Below are 16359 nucleotides of genomic sequence, written 5' to 3' on the forward strand. Positions count from 1 at the left end.
GAGAGAGAGAGAGAGAGAGAGAGAGAGAGAGAGAGAGAAGGGGGGGGGGGACGAAAAGGCACAGGCAGACGCACCTTTGTCTGGATGTGCTTGAAGTTGACGCCCAGCTCCTCCAGCAGCGGCGGCTCGCCGTCGTACCCCTCGGTCGAAAAGGCGGCGAGCCAGCCGGTGCGCAGACCGCCCTGCTCGCCCATGCGTCCCGACACGCCTGCCGCGGCGCCGAATCCGCCGCCGAACCCAGGTGATCCCGCACCGCCAAACTGGCCGCCCGGCTGGGCGCCGTATCCGTAGGAAGCCTGCTGGGGGTTCCCCTGGCCCTGGACGCCGGGCCCGTAGGAGGAGGGGTAGAACTGGAGATTCTGGGCGCCGGCGCCGGCAGAGGGACCGGCGCCGTAGCCTTGGTTTGGTGGAGGGTTGTAGTAGTTCGACATGGCGGGTCGTCGTTGTGGGGGCGGGAGGGAGGGAGGTGGTTGAGGTTTTGGTGATGTGGACAGGTTGGAGCTTGGGTGGGAGCGAGCTTTCGTCGAGTTGATCAAGCTGTCTGCCTGCGTCGCCAGAGCGCACGGCGGTGAGTGGTCTGTGCATGGGGTGCCTGGCGTGCTGATTAAGCTGGCTGTGTCGAGCCGGTAGGATCCTTCGGCAGAGGCACATAGTGCTGTGAAATGCCTGGAAGCAGAGCAGGTGCCTGCGTTAGGTAGGGACCACCTTGGGTGTGTAGGTTCCTTAGCAGGCGGTAGCACTACAGCCGTATAACAGGCCTACACTCAGGTGCACTGGGAGTAGGAAAGAAACTGAGGTAGGCAGCATCCTAGCCAGCCAGTGCTAGGCGACGGATGTCAAGCTGGGCCGCCTTTTCTCTCATCCGTTTGCCCAGGTTCCTGGGTTTATGGCAGTGTCAAAACATGGATATTATTGATGGGGAAATATTATCTATTATTTGGTACTATCGCAACCATGCAGCACAATTGACCATGTAGCACAATTGACCATGTAGCAGCACAATGAAGCCATCGCTATCCATTCTACAGTCCGTCTCTCATTCCGCCTTCTTAAAGTCGCTCTCCGTCTCGAGCCACGCCTGCACATCCTTGAGCCCCGGGTGGATCTTCCGCAGCGCCTCAATGTCCGCATCGTAGCCCTCCTCGGCAAACCACCGGAACATGGACCCGAAATCCTTCATGAGCCACATGATGATCGACACAAGGATGCCGTTGGCACACGGCAGGTCCCGGCCCGTGGACCGCTTGAAGATGGCCGCGAACTCGTCGAGCGTCGGGTTCGCGCCCGCCAGCGACACGGCCCTGCCGGCCCACGCCTCGGGCTGCGCAAAGGCCTTGGCCGCGAAGACGCCAATGTCGCTGACGGCGACGAGCTGCAGGTTCTTGCCGCCGGCGCCCCGGCGCCAGGCCGTCGGGAAGACGCGGCCGAAGAAGTCGTCGGTCAGGTTCTCCATGAAGGCGACGGGGCGCAGGATCGTCCAGGCCATGCGCGTGCCCTCGGCGCGGGCCAGGAGGTGCTTCTCGATGGCGTGCTTGTGGATAAAGTGCGGCACGTCGGTCGGGTTCGTGCCCGACCGGTCGCCGTGGCGGTCGACGGACGTGTAGACGAAGAACTCGACGCCCGCGGCGAGGGAGGCGTCGACGAGGCCCTCGCCCTGGCGCTGCTCGTCGCCGGCGCCCGCCCCTATGCCGACCTGCACGCTGAAGACGCCCCAGACGGGCGCGCCGCTGAGGGCCTGGGCCGTTTTGAGGACGAGGCCCGGGTCGGCGAGGTCGCCCTCGACGAGCTTGATGCGTCTCGACTTATTGGCGAGGCGCTGTGCGGAGGCCGAGGATGGGTTGCGGGTGACGGCGAGGATGTCGAGGTCCGCATTGTCGGCGACGAGCGTGTTGATGACGGCGCCGCCTTGCTTGCCGGTGGCGCCAAAAATGAGAACTGATCGAGCCATCGTGGTGATGTAGTGTTGGTATGCAGGTCAGGGCGATGGATCGCTGGTGTTCTGTGAGGATGGGAGTGGGGTTGTGTGGTTTGAATTGATTGCACTGAATAGATCGATTGAAGTGATGCACGGAATAGATCGATTGAAGTGATGCACTGAACAGATCGTTTGAAGCAATGTACTGAATAGATCGATTGAAGTGATGAATGGTGGACGAGATGTGATTGAAGAGATCTGAACGCAAAAGGCAGTCCACTTGCTCAGTCTTATACCTCTCCAGCGTTTGCCATGATCGCGTCACACAATCGATCAGCTGCATGGGACGCACTCGCGCATGCTGAGAAATCCCGTGGCATATGCGCTCGCTGTCCGACCATGTCCGTCCCCTTGAGGACCAAAGTCTCCATAGCGCCGGACGCGGTCGGTGTCTGGGTGGGGGCCTCCTGTCGGCCTTGGTCGGACACCGGCCTCACAAATTGTGCATTTCGCTGGCTGCATTGCTAGGGTTGTTCCCCCCAAGTCTCCTCATCACCACCTGCATCGGACCCAAATTTGCGGCTGGTGTCGTCCGTGATTATCAACCATGGCCTTTTCGAGCTGTGTCGACAGCTTATCGGCAACAAGCCACAATGAATGAAGGGGGTCGAGTGCAGAAAAGGTGTATGAGTTCCATATTCCGCGGCTGCCTGTTCTACAGGGCAGGAGGGTGCCTGGAACTATATGTATGGTCTACCTACATGTATCTAGGTACCTAACTACCTAAGGTAGGTAGTCCCGGGTGGGCGAGCTATGGGAGGCACTGGGCGCACAGCCGCCTGGCACCAGGTGAAGGCCACTGACCGAGCGAAGGCCACTGACCAAGCGAATGCCACCACCAACAACAATCCTACCTACCTACCTACCTACCTACCCTTAACCAAGTTGGCATATCTCACTCACGAGCATCACAGAATCGAGACAGGTTTTCCAATACAAATTTCATTCATTATTCGTATCCAGAAATATTATCCAAGAGATTGTAGGTTTCCCCCATTCGTCACCCTTTCAACCATCATTCTCGGTAGAGACAGACTCCCATGCGGCAACGCGCCAAAGGAAACGCCAACATTACGAACTCTGTCATCAACACCGCGTCTGCTGCTCAGCATGAGCCGAGGCAGTTCCTCACACCGACCAACACACAACTGATCATCCAAGACGCTGACGAGCCCGGCCATGACGCACCATCAGACGCGACGGCATCGGCATGGCCTCGCCCGTCACTCATCTCGAAGCTCAGTAGTGGTTCTTCTTCTTGCACTGGCCGTTCCTGCAGGCCTCGCCGTAGCGACACTATGATGCGGTCAGCTTTTGCATCCCCTCGTCGACACATCGCAGCCGCCTCGACATACCTTGTTGTTGCACTTGCCGCAGTTGCCGTCATCCCACTTGAGGTTGGCGCAGTCCCATCCGCACCGCGTCAGGCCATAGGGACAGGTGGGGGGAACGCATTTGCCGTTCTTGCACGTCCAGCCCGTCTTGCACTGTGATCGAAGAACAAAGTCCAACCGTCAGCGCCTGTGCTACTTTTGCGAGGAGGAGGCAGTGGAGGGGAGGATGCGTCGTCGAACACTCACATGCTTGCCGCACTTGCCGCAGTTCTTCTCGTCCGTCCACTTGTTCACGCACTGGTCGCCGCACTTGATCTTCCACCGCGGGCACGTGACCTTCTTCTTGCAGACGCCGTACTCGCACCGCTCGTTGTGGTCGCAGCAGTCCCGGCCGCACTGGATCTTGTATCGCGGGCACGTCGGGATCTTCTTGCACTGGCCGTACTTGCACTCCTCGCCCTTCTTGCAGCAGTTCTTGCCACACGTCTTCTCGGCGGGACAGGTCGGGATCTTCTGACACTGGCCGTACGCGCACTTCTCGTCGGCTTTGCAGCAGGCCTTTCCACAGGTCTTGTCGGCGGGACAGACGGGGATCTTCTTACAGACGCCATACTCGCACTTCTCGTCCGACTTACAGCAGGCTTTGCCGCATGTCTTTTCGGCAGGGCAAGTAGGGATCTTCTTGCACTGGCCGTACTCGCATTTCTCGTCGGATTTGCAGCAGGCCTTTCCGCAGGTCTTTTCGGCAGGGCAAGTAGGAATCTTCTTACACTGGCCGTACTCGCATTTCTCGTCGGATTTGCAGCAGGCCTTGCCGCACGTCTTCTCGACGGGACAGACGGGGATCTTCTTGCAGATGCCATACTCGCACTTCTCGTCGGATTTACAGCAAGCCTTTCCGCAGGTCTTTTCGGCAGGGCAAGTAGGAATCTTCTTGCAGACACCATACTCACACTTCTCGTCGGCCTTGCAACAGGCTTTGCCGCAAGTCTTCTCGGTAGGGCAAGTAGGAATCTTCTTACAGACACCATACTCACACTTCTCGTCGGCCTTGCAACAGGCCTTTCCGCAGGTCTTGTCGGCTGCGCATACCGGAATCTTCGTGCAAGTGCCATATTCACACTTCTCGTCCGACTTACAGCAGGCTTTGCCGCAGGTCTTGTCAGTAGGGCAGACGGGAATCTTCGTGCAGACGCCGTAGTCGCATTTTTCGTCAGACTTGCAACAGGCCTTGCCACAGGTCTTGTCGGCCGGGCAGACGGGAATCTTCGTGCAGGCGCCGTATTCGCACTTTTCGTCCGATTTGCACTGGAGGTCCTGGTTAGCGACGCTTTTCCATCGATGGAGTACCACTTACGCAGGCCTTGCCGCACGTCTTCTCCACGGGGCACACGGGGATCTTCTTGCACTCGCCGTATTCGCACTTTTCGTCGGACTTACAACAAGCCTTTCCACAGGTCTTGTCGGCTGGGCACACGGGAATCTTCTTGCACTCGCCGTATTCGCATTTCTCGTCGGCTTTGCACTGCAGGTCCTGGTTAGAAGGCTCTTGATGCCGGATCAGATTCACTCACGCAGGCCTTGCCGCACGTCTTCTCTACTGGGCAGACCGGGATCTTCTTGCATTCGCCGTACTCACACTTCTCGTCCGCCTTGCACTACAGGCTGGTTAGCCAGCTCACGGAACAAATAGGAAGTAACTTACGCAGGCCTTTCCGCATGTCTTCTCGACGGGACAGACGGGGATCTTTTTGCACTCGCCATATTCGCACTTCTCATCGGCCTTGCACTGCTAGGGAATCAGAGACGTCGCCGGGAGCGGATCAGAGGGGCGCGCCACTCACGCAAGCCTTCCCGCATGTCTTCTCGACAGGACAGACCGGAATCTTCTTGCACTCGCCATATTCGCACTTCTCGTCTGATTTGCACTATCGAAAAGTCAGGCATCTCGAAAACGCGGATCGAGAAGGGTAATTACTCACGCAAGCCTTTCCGCAGGTCTTCTCTACAGGACATACGGGGATCTTCTTGCATTCGCCGTATTCGCACTTCTCGTCGGCCTTGCACTGTGGAGAGTCAGTAACACATCGCTCTGCAGAGCGGAATGGGGGGTTTACGTACACAAGCCTTTCCACAGGTCTTCTCTACAGGACATACGGGGATCTTCTTGCATTCACCGTACTCGCACTTCTCGTCGGCCTTGCACTTTGAGCTTGTCAGTCATGTTCTGGGGAGCGGATGATCGCGGTCACGTACGCAAGCCTTGCCACATGTCTTCTCGACGGGGCATACAGGAATCTTCTTGCATTCCCCATATTCGCACTTCTCATCGGATTTGCACTGCGAGAGAGTCAGACAATGCCAAGAAGAGTCTCCAGACAGAAGTACTCACGCAGGCTTTACCGCACGTCTTCTCGACAGGGCACACGGGAATCTTTTGGCATGCTCCGTACTCGCACTTTTCATCCGCCTTACACTAAAGGCGGTAGTTAGTATCTGGCCACTAAGTGTATGAGGGGTTCTTACGCAGGCCTTTCCGCAGGTCTTCTCGACAGGGCATACGGGAATCTTAGTACATTGGCCGTACTCGCACTTCTCGTCGGATTTACACTGGGGCATTGTCAGAATCAGAGTGCTTCAGACACCTGGGAGAACTTACGCAAGCCTTGCCGCAGGTCTTTTCGACAGGACACACAGGGATCTTGTTGCATTGGCCGTACTCGCACTTCTCGTCGTCCTTGCACTACGTGGCCATCAGTACGCGACATCCAGGGAAGGCACTAGGATATGCTTACACAAGCCTTGCCACAAGTCTTCTCGACAGAGCAAGTAGGCTTCTTCTTGCACTGGCCGTATTCACATGTCTCGTCCTCCTTGCACTACACGGATATCAGAACGTGGCATCAAGTGGAATGCGTTGTGTTTGCTTACACAGGCCTTGCCACAAGTCTTCTCGACGGCACAAACGGGCTTCTTCTTGCATTGGCCGTACTCGCATGTCTCGTCATCCTTGCACTAAGTGATGTTAGAATACTCTTCCAAAGACCAAAGGTGGAACGTTGCTTACACAAGCTTTGCCGCAGGTCTTTTCGACAGAGCAGGTAGGCTTCTTCTTGCACTGCCCATACTCGCAAGTCTCATCATCCTTGCACTAAGGGACGTCAGAGCACGACTCAAATGCCTTAAAATGTGGATACTAACGCAGGCCTTGCCACAGGTCTTCTCGACGGAGCAGACGGGCTTCGTCTTGCACTGACCATATTCGCATGTCTCAGATGTAGTGCACTGAAGACAAAGTTAGAGGACAGTATGTTAACGGTCAAGACATGGCTTCTTACACAGGCATCTCCACACTTCTGGGCTGTCGGACAGGTGTTAATCTTAGTGCATTGGCCATACTGGCATTTCTCGTCAGGCTGACACTATTTTCAGAGTCAGTAAGAGATTAAGTTGACGAGCCCGTGATGAACAAACGCATTTGGTGTCGCATTTCTGAGCGTATGGGCAAGTGACTTCACCCCGTGGGTCAACAGCAGCAGCAGCAGCCAGTGCCCCCTGTACCATGAAAATGGACAGGAGCATAAGGAGGAGCTTCAAAGTAGACTTCATGATGACGATCCTCAGTGACAAGAAGAGTAATAGGATCTGGCTGGAGAGGAAAAACCTTGCTTTTTCCGACTGCAGGGCGAGCAACTCGGTTCGATACTTTATAAATTATCTTCCACGCACCGATTCCAAGTCCGGACGCAGTCAGCCATCATGCAGCCATCTGATCACACTGAGCTGAGATTGAGCCGCAGAACTAGTGCAGCTTGATGTTGCAAGATTAGGCTGGATGTTGCTATAATGTTGAGCAATTTCGCAAGGCTTGAGCCACCATGAACTCAATCCGACAAGTAGTTACGGGATTAGCTCGCAGCCGAAGGCTCAAGACCTCAATGCCAAGAAGGAACAGCTGTCGCACCGTCCTCGTATTAGTGAAGCCACTGAGGGCCTCCGGCCGATGAGAGCTCTTCCTTTGCTGGTGTTACGTTTCTATTCTCCGATGGCTGATCACAGCCGTACTCAGCGACATGGTGGTGTTGTCTAGCACACGCCCCTGGCGTCGTTGTTGCCAACTCCTCGAGCCACTCATGACAGCATCAGCCTTAGGGCTGATGATACATCATACTGTAACTTGTATAGTCCTGGAATGCTGCATGGTCCGGACGGCCGGCTTTCCCTCGACAGCCCCGACTGGCCGCCCGTTGGCGGGCCTGACTTGGAAAAGGATGCCAAGCCACGTTGGCCGAACCCAGCTGTCGTCCCATCAGAAAGCGTCCTACTCCAATTCTCGTATTCAGCACAACGGTGTGCTGACCGAGCTAGCCACCGCCACTAAGGAGAGGTTCCCCAGAGGAGCACCTGGACCTGGAACCTTCCAAAAAAAGAAGAACCCCAGGTCTTGGTCTCTTCAGCTACCTTACCCCGCGACGTGGTGCCCCTTGCTCCGGCACTGGTACCCGAATAGCTCCCTGGCTGCTGGGATGCCCTTCACCATCTAGCTTACCCGCTCAACACGCCACATTGTTTGGCCCCACTTTGAGTTCTTTGTCCACAGACTCAGGGGCTTAAGCATGGCAGGTTGAAGCGTCGAGATTAATTCGAAGCTAGACCTAATTGTCGTCGCTTTCCATGTGGCTGCATGAGTGTCGAGCGATACCGCCTCGAGCGGTGAAATTCGATAGTCTACGCCGCTATAGTAAGCTTGAATCTAATCGCGATTCAAAAGAGAGCTGCTCGATCGACGACAGTGGAGCAGAGTCTCCTGCAGCTAAGGCATGTTTACTCTGTGACGTAGAACCCTAATCCGTTCGCCTGGCGGACATGCGTGACAATCCACCTACTGTCAAGTAGAGCACGACCGAAGTACCCGATGCTCACTCTATGATCTTATGATGATGCCCAAGGCGACCTGTCACGGCGCTAGACACGCCGGCGATGCCCAGACCGAGCGAGCTGGCACACAAAAGACGCAATAACTAAACGTAATTCGGGGTGTATTGTGACTTATGGTCATCATGACCTGCCACTACTCTTCCTCTGAAGATCCCGTTTGCATTTCCACGCGCTGTGTCCAGGGGCAACTGCACTCGTGACTGGAGCCAACACTCACCTGCCGTCAGCCCCAGATTTCCTTGCCTTCTTGTTGAGGAAACAAGCATGAGTCAAGGATAGCAGATCAATGCGGTGTCCTGGACGTCTAGATCTTCGCTTACACGGTCGGGGGAGTGACGGCCAGACACCTGTCACCACCAGAAGTAATCATGCTTACTCCTGTCGGGACCTGCATGACATGACGGGCTGTGTCTGCTGAGTGGCTTGCCGTTATACGACAATTAAACCGTGCGAGCAAATTCGAACTGTGCTCTATCCGATCACCTACTGGTCGGCTTGGCATTCCTCCTCGGGCGTGGATGGTTCGTTATTTTTGGGAGTAGCGGCCGTCAGCCGCATGCCTCGCCCGTGACCCCGCACTGCCTGCAGCTCGCCCTGATTAATGTTGCAGATATCGACAGAAGTATGACGTGCGGCTGGGTGACTACATCTGAATTGGGCCGTGACACCGGCCGGCAGGCTGATGCGGTTCAGCCGTGGCCGTTGAGCGCCCTTTGTAGCTGGAGACGTTGCGTGAACCGGCCAGCTCTGTCCATGGAACTCTGAGTCTTGTATTGTTTGCCGATTGACGCACCTTCGAAAGATTTCTAACATCGCAGCATGAGAATGCTTCAGTCGTGACCATGTCTTACCAAGGCCGCTAAAGCGTTCCGCGACCCAAGCTCATCATCCGGCTGCTCGGGTCGGGTCACGGATCAGGGGCATTCTGAAAGAACAAAGACCAAGGGTTCCTGTTGTTGAGGCAGGTTTCAATCTCAAACTGTTCTCTCTCCAGCCGTTTTGGGTATAGGCTGATTTTCGTCGGCTAAATTGACTGAGACACTCTACTATCTAGATGATCGTCTCGCTCTAAGGGAACTAAGGAAGCATGTCATTGTGTAGCCCATCCAAGGCTGAGCTTCAGTAATTTTCTAAGATTTCTTGCTGTGACAGCAGTCGAAGGAAACCGGCATCAGCTTTGAAAGGAATATGTTGGACAAGGCGCCTTCGTGTCGCGAGGAAAACTCCGACCAATTGGGGCATCTAATACCCTACCGCGAGCAAATTATCTTACGATCAGCTGCATCGAGACTCAGGCGATCGAGCTAAGGTAGCCTTTGTCTGGACGCCAACGCCCTTATTTCTTTGTTCTTCGTCCCACGAGGCTGGTATCGCAAGCGTGCGGCGGATGTACGGCAAATTGGCCATCCACGTTCTCCACAAGAAAGACGGCTGTTGAGGTGACAAAGCCAGAATTCCCAAGGTTATGGGATGGGATCCATCATGCCTGTACTCATGACTGCTTCACGTAAACGTTGGAGAAATTCATTTCCAATCCACAGACCTGTGAAGTTGATGAAGTATTCTGAAGTTCCACATCTCGACATCGAGAAGTTAGTTGAACACAAGCTACAACTCGGGCCTAAACCACAGTGGCTACTGCAGCTAGCGTTCACAAATAAAGCGGACGGCTGCAACGTTCAAACGGGGTAGGCGTGTCAAGGTGGCACAGCATAGGGAAAATTAATTTATGGTTTAACTTCAGTTCAATCAGCCAAAAAGCTATGTACATCGGAAAATCATAGATATCAGAAACAAAGTCTCCTGCAGCCATCACCTGGCTCTCAATCCATCAGCAAGCTTAGGCGGACCACTCGGTCGTGGCACCCAGAGCATCGCCGTTGGCAGGGGCGAGGAAATCGCTGGGCGCGATGCGGCCGTCAGCCAGGCGCGGCCCGGTGATGAGGTCAATGTTGGTGCTCTTGAAGTCCGAGTTGCTCCAATTGGAGCTGCCGTCCCAGCTGTTACCACGCGACGTGACGCCCGAAACAAGGTAGACTTGGTCATCGTTGTCGGTGGACCCGTGGTTCTCAGCGGCCAGGTTGCCTTCGTAGGTAGCAATGGATGAACGCGTGTTGAAGCCTTCCTCGCCGTTGTTCCAGGCCGTGTTACGCGTGAAGGTCATGTCGCCGGGCATGTTGTTATCCGTGTACCCGCGACGCTTGTTGCCAAAGGAGATGACATTCGTGATGACGTGGTTGACCTCCCCACGGTCGGAGGCGGAGGAACCGCCCCCGAGCTTGACACCATGACCGTCGTTCTCATGTGGGTTGAAGCCCCAATGGTTGAAGCCGTTGCCGTAGACAATACAGTCGAGAATCGTCACGTCCGAGAGGAACTCCCAAAGGTCCAGGCCATCGTCGGAGTTGTCCCAGAGGCGTGCCCCACGGATAACATTCCCCTCACCGGAACCTTCCTTGAGGGAGATTCCGTCGGCCGACTTGCCGTTTTTGCGGGGGTCGGCGTTCATGTACGAATCGAGGTAGGCGATCTCTGTGTTGGAAATACTGTTCTGGAGGTGGAATCCAGACTCGTAGTTGTCGTGAGTTGTAATGCGCTCAAAGTAATTGTTATGCGAATCCTTGACATAGACGCCGTACGGACCGTGGATGAATGTCAAGTTGTACATGCGCCAGTAATCAGCTTTCTCGAAGTGGAATACACCACGGTCCGAGTTAGGTAGGTCACCACCGTACGGGACAGGGTTGTTGGGAAAGTTATCACCGTCGACGATAACCTCCTCACCCTCGTATGCTGCGATGGTGTAAGGGTTGCTGGAAGTGCCACTCTTGCGAATCTGGATATTGGCCGACGGTTTGTAAGTGCCGGCACGAAGATAGATGTTGTCGCCGGCCGAGGCGGCGTCGACGGCATCTTGAATAGAGGCGAACGGCGAACCGATGGAACCACTGCCCGAGTTGCTACCGTCTGTGGCAACGAAGATATCCGCCGCCAGAGCGAGGGGAAGTGCGACGGCAACGAAAAACTTGGCGAAGCTCATGGTTATGAGGCTTTGATTACTCTAAGAGTAAGTTTAGAGTATGTTGAGCGTGATGGAACTACGTAACAAGGGCAAAAGGGGATACAGAGCTATGAATGAAAGTGTGGTGAGCGTAGGGCTTGCAACCTCATAGCATCTATGGGATGGCTGGCTTCAGTCCTTTATACCGCGGCTACTTAGCCGAGGCTTGCCGTTCCGTTTGAAAGCTATGGCCGATTTTTGCAACGCTGGGTGATTCTTGACTGGGCGCCATGGCTTTGTCAGATCTTGACAGTGATTCTATAGATTGGAGGAGATATTTGCGGGGTTTGCACTCGATCCTGTTGGTGGAACGAGACTCGACGGGACACTGTGGTTAGGAACTTGACCTAGAACTTGCTCCACGCGATACGGGACACGTGGGAGAAATTGTGCCCAGAGTACACTTTTGCCTAAGCGGGTGCATGATGATGCGTTCTCACCGGCTCTGAAGTGAATTATCCCAGCAAACAGGCGACACGACGGGGCACCCGAACTGAAATTCGGGCCAGGACCAACCCCACGAACCCCTCTCTAGGTAATTCACGGCACTGGGTCAGTGGAACTGTGGATGACGCGGACACCCCAGCCAAGAACCATTGCAGTGGAAGTACTTCCGAAAGAAGAAGGCTGACGGGTGAGGCTGCGAAAGTGGCAGTGATCAACCAATTCAATAAAGGGGTAGGCAAGTAGACGGGCATGCGATCCCACCACTGGGATATTTCTTGCTAGGGAATTCCGGCGGAATGATACAAGAGCCCGATGTCAACGTGGGGTTCCTGTAGAGTGGTAGGGATCAGCGGTCCTGAATTCTGGGAATCTGCCGAATTCCATGTTGGCAGCTTGGCGATGTCGAAATCTTTGCTTGTCGCTGCCTCCAATAGATGAAGAGTCCACTAGGGTCCTGAGCTGAGGTCTCTAGTGTCCGCCGCCAGCGTGCTGTCTATCGATAATGGTGGAGGTCTTTTATTCTACACAAAATGCCGAAGCAATGCAGAATCGAGTTTAAGCGACATTCAGAAACTTCGCTCATCATTTGGTCTTTGCCTGGTCTATAGATGCCCAGGGTGCAACACAACAGGAGGAGGAGGGTATACAAGTGCAGAGGAGGTATGAGAACACTCTGTTGCGTCTTGGCGGAGCCAAGAAAAAGCGTGTTGCGTGCCGCCCCGCTTCGATCCGCATAAACCCACTAAAGGAGACTTCGCGTGGGCTTGGGATTATGCACTCGGGTCCAAATCCTCGTCTTTAAAGGGCATGGCCGTCTGAGGAGTCTGAGAAAACACAAGAGATGTATATAAACATTGATCAGTGCTGATATAATAGCATGACGGCCACTTGGTGAATTAAATATTGTAGAAGGCGGAAGTCCCAGAGTTAGTCACTACTCTAGGTCCATCAGATTCACTGTAGTCACTGACAGGTATAACACCAAACTGTTCTGTCGTACGGTACAAAGTCGATTCATCACACTAAGAGGTTTCTCACAACGAGAAACAGGTTTGAAGCTCATGACATTGTCAGCCATAACTATTCTGGCATTAGAATGACCATGACTGCTCCTTGGGTCTTGATGCGTCGCTGTCCTTCAAAGCTCCAAGCGGCCTTGACAATACTATCGAACGACTTTTGCGTGAGCCCAGTTCAGGTAGTTTAATTGAAAGTTTTCCATCCACTCACGATGCCATAATTATACTTCAAGATTGATGAACCTTTCCACTAAGTGGTTACCGTATCTCTGACGCCCAACATCTCTCACGAGGTTGTGTAGCTTCGAACCTGGTAGCTAGCCTCGCACATCCCACTATAATCCTCTGTGATGAACGTCTTCAGAAAAAGCTTGTAGTGTTTCTAGAGATTTTGCACAGGGCTTTGAATCAGGACTAAAGTACCAGACTCCCAATGGAAATCGGTTCTCGAGGAGTCCAACTTCAAGAGCCTCTAGAGGTCCAGGAATAACTGGTGATAACAGAGTCATTCTCAATGATGGGATTTGCGAAGAAGCCCGCCCAAACGACTCAAACAGAGGTGTCAGTGAGTCCTCATTTGGGAGTACCTTTTCGATCGCTGTTACGAATCCTGGCTGCCTCAACAGGAAAAGGTGCTTGCCGTTCTGGCTGACCCCAGCCTCGCCGCGTCCGTAGCGAGGTGGTAGATCTGTCTCTAATATTGTAGTTAAGTCATCGTCATCGGACTGGTCAGATATCCTGCTCGGGTCCCAGAAACACTGGCCCCCAGAGGATGTCCCGTCTCAAAGTGAGCCGTATGGCATTCCAAGCTCTGCCAGTAAGGAGCTCTGCCAGTAAGGAGCTCTGCCAGTAAGGAGCTCTGCCAGTAAGGAGCTCTGCCAGTAAGGAGCTCTGCCAGTAAGGCTCTACCAAGGCAGGGGAAGGTCCGGGAAAGAACATTGAGTCATCCATCGTGCCTAGGATCGTGAGACTTCAGAGCGCAGGCAAGGTCCCTGTAGTAGCACGAATTGCGTTGCTCAGCGGATCCACGATGAACTCACCCAGCAAATGAGCATCGAAGGAAAACCTTGGCGTCCAATTCCACATGGATTCCATATTCAAACGGAAGGATTGCAAGGAAGACGCCTGAGGCAGAAGGCCTGTGATTGCTTCTGCCAGATCGCGACGATGGTGCCGACGCAATGTGTTGCTCGGAATTTCCCAGTCGTTCATCTTCCAGTCGGCTTTGTGGAGGTCTTGTAGCTTAGCAGCTATATCAACCGGAACGCGATCGGTGATGTGTCTGGTGAGATTTGGCACCACAAAAGACGCGGTCATTTCTACGACTGGCAACTCGGAAGGTCAAAGGAGATGTACGTGTGAGCATTGTCATCGCCAGCTCCATAGGCCAAGTTTGAAATGCTCTATGGGGTCGACCTCTAGATAGAGACTACATTTGGGTTCGTGAAAAGGAGATGTACGACAGAGAAAGCAATGGTCCGAACCAGAGTATACGTCTTTCAGGCGAGGCGTGATGTGGCCATCTGTGCGAGGATCCCAAATTTTGAGGATATGAAATAGACCATGAATGGCAGCCGTCAATGCCTTGTCATTTGATCGTCTATGGTCATCGTGCTCAAATCAGATGCGTACATCGGTGTCATGTGGAGGCAGTATGGTGTGGTATTCGATGACATTCACGTTTCGATGACGATCAGAGTGGACGGTTCGCTTGGACTTGTCTAGTTCAAGTACTTCGCACTGTGATCTGTTTGAAGGTCGGTTGCTCGACGGCTACTTGCCATACGCGTCAGACGGTGGCCGGGGCTGGTGTATTGTACTGTGGACGGGAGAGGACTGGGCTGATGGTATCGTAAATGTGCTGGTGAGGTTTATACATATTGGCAGCCGAGCAACGTCAAGTGGCAGTTTCCGAACTGGTACAGTATACGACGGCTGGCACCCAAAAGGAAACGTTTGGAGAACTCCAAGTGATTGACAGCAACACAGATGAGGTCCAGACAACGCGTGATGTATTTTGAAACGCAGCTGAGGAGCTAGAACGAGGTAAACGCCTCCTGTGCCATTCCATTGGAGCATCGACACAACACTTTGGAACCAATGGTGCTCTTTTACTCGTTGTCGAGCGTTCACGGTAATTCGTGATGAACTGGAGACACGTGACCAACTCTGAGTCGGCGGCCTACGTCCGCTTACATAAGGTTTGGACGTAATCCCTTAGTCAGCACGGAATTTCATCGGCAACTTCTTTCGCCGCCGTCGCATTCCGAGTCTCGCCATGACGGATTTTTCCCAGGTCGGCACCATCACCATCCCCTTCACGCGACCGAACCCGCATCCCGAGGCCCATCGCGCCCCCGCCGGACGACCCCATCGCCAGATCACCGAGCACCTTTCACAGACGTCAAGATGGTACGCCGGCACCTCTCCCTGGACCCCGAACCCTGGGGATCAGCCACGCTAACAACAACTTTCTTCCCCCCCCTGCAGGCGCACCGTCTCATAACCCAGATCGTCTTCGTCGGCACCCGCATCGTCGGCCGCTCCTTCGCCGCCGCCTACCGCCAGGCCCAAGCCTCGTCCGAGTACGCCCGCGCGCAGGCCAAGAACGGCGGCACCGCCACGGCCGGCGGCCGCGCCAACCTCGCCAGCGGCATGACCCTCGACGAGGCGTGCCGCATCCTCAACGTCAAGCCGCCCAAGGACGGCGTCGCGCCCGAGGAGGTCTTCGACCGCTTCAAGAAGCTCTTCGACGCCAACAACCCCGAGAAGGGCGGCAGCTTCTACCTACAGAGCAAGGTGCTGCGGGCGCGCGAGCGCCTCGAGCGCGAGATCGGGCCCATGCTCGAGAAAGCCGAGGCCGAGGCCGAGGTCAAGGAGGGCTTCAAGCCGAAACTGTACAAGGACAAATGAGCGGCCCACGGCTCTAGCTGGCTGGCTAAGGCAACTTGATATCTGCGGCCCTCGGACGGCAACGGGAGGGTGTGCCTCTTACGAAACGGCACAGCACGAACGCCTGGCAACCGAATGATTGACGCCTGATCCGAGTCTTGCAATCCCAGTGCTCTCCACGAGCATCGCGTAAAACACCACGACCCCCTGCTTTTGGGGCCCTGCACATATTACAACAAACACACACCACTTCTCTCGACTCCGCATGGCAAGGCGTTTTTGGGGCGGTCCCCCGGTTGGGGCATGCCGCATCTTTGGATGGGTTTAGACGAAGAGAAAAAAAGGGAAGACGTCCCGGCTTGTCTTTTGATAATCGATGTATACTACGGGAAGGGGGGGGGAGCAGGGCGCCGCGTGGTGCTTAGCAGATTTGAATGCGTATTTTGTACAACACTGCTCAACGTATCAATACGTCAGATGACTCAACAATTGGATCCATGGCCCGGTGATGTAGGAGGATCCTTCGCCCATGCAGTGGATCGACCTCGGCCAGGAGTGGCAGCGTCATTCTTGGTTCAGGTCGAGAACAACGTCGAGCACCGCCTGCACGTCACACTCAAATCCAACGTCGCATCCGGTCATCGGATCCTCGGATCCTCACCCTGCATGTATGATCCCCACGTCTCAACCAGC

The 16359-nt window shown here is 54.7% G+C and overlaps 5 protein-coding genes across 5 annotated transcripts; 1 reads left to right on the forward strand and 4 right to left on the reverse strand.

Annotated features, from left to right (window-relative positions):
- Positions 1-74: 74 nt before the first annotated feature.
- Positions 75-431, reverse strand: D7B24_000423 (uncharacterized protein; the record flags this gene model as incomplete). The annotated part of the gene is made up of 1 exon (XM_028634680.1): positions 75-431. A coding segment is annotated over one exon (357 nt), but the record flags the coding sequence as incomplete, so codon positions are not given.
- Positions 432-1036: 605 nt separating this feature from the next.
- On the reverse strand, positions 1037-1948 carry D7B24_000424 (uncharacterized protein; the record flags this gene model as incomplete). The annotated part of the gene is made up of 1 exon (XM_028634681.1): positions 1037-1948. The coding sequence occupies one exon, from the start codon at positions 1946-1948 to the stop codon at positions 1037-1039; it is 912 nt and encodes a 303-aa protein (XP_028492609.1).
- Positions 1949-3214: 1266 nt separating this feature from the next.
- Positions 3215-6918, reverse strand: D7B24_000425 (uncharacterized protein; the record flags this gene model as incomplete). Its single annotated transcript, XM_028634682.1, has 19 exons — positions 3215-3271; positions 3331-3462; positions 3556-4617; positions 4667-4834; positions 4884-4967; positions 5015-5098; positions 5154-5237; positions 5292-5375; positions 5431-5514; positions 5566-5649; positions 5702-5785; positions 5836-5919; positions 5969-6052; positions 6105-6188; positions 6241-6324; positions 6377-6460; positions 6511-6594; positions 6648-6731; positions 6784-6918. The coding sequence occupies 19 exons, from the start codon at positions 6916-6918 to the stop codon at positions 3215-3217; spliced, it is 2730 nt and encodes a 909-aa protein (XP_028492610.1).
- A 3169-nt stretch (positions 6919-10087) lies between these two features.
- Positions 10088-11287, reverse strand: D7B24_000426 (uncharacterized protein; the record flags this gene model as incomplete). The annotated part of the gene is made up of 1 exon (XM_028634683.1): positions 10088-11287. One exon carries the CDS (start codon positions 11285-11287, stop codon positions 10088-10090), a length of 1200 nt encoding a protein of 399 aa, XP_028492611.1.
- Positions 11288-15183: 3896 nt separating this feature from the next.
- PAM16 (mitochondrial import inner membrane translocase subunit TIM16) lies at positions 15184-15687 on the forward strand (the record flags this gene model as incomplete). Its single annotated transcript, XM_028634684.1, has 1 exon — positions 15184-15687. One exon carries the CDS (start codon positions 15184-15186, stop codon positions 15685-15687), a length of 504 nt encoding a protein of 167 aa, XP_028492612.1.
- Positions 15688-16359: the final 672 nt, after the last annotated feature.

The sequence above is a fragment of the Verticillium nonalfalfae genome (genome assembly GCF_003724135.2).
Source record: "Verticillium nonalfalfae strain VnAa140/NRRL 66861 chromosome Unknown scaffold_103, whole genome shotgun sequence".
Taxonomy (NCBI): domain Eukaryota; kingdom Fungi; phylum Ascomycota; class Sordariomycetes; order Glomerellales; family Plectosphaerellaceae; genus Verticillium; species Verticillium nonalfalfae.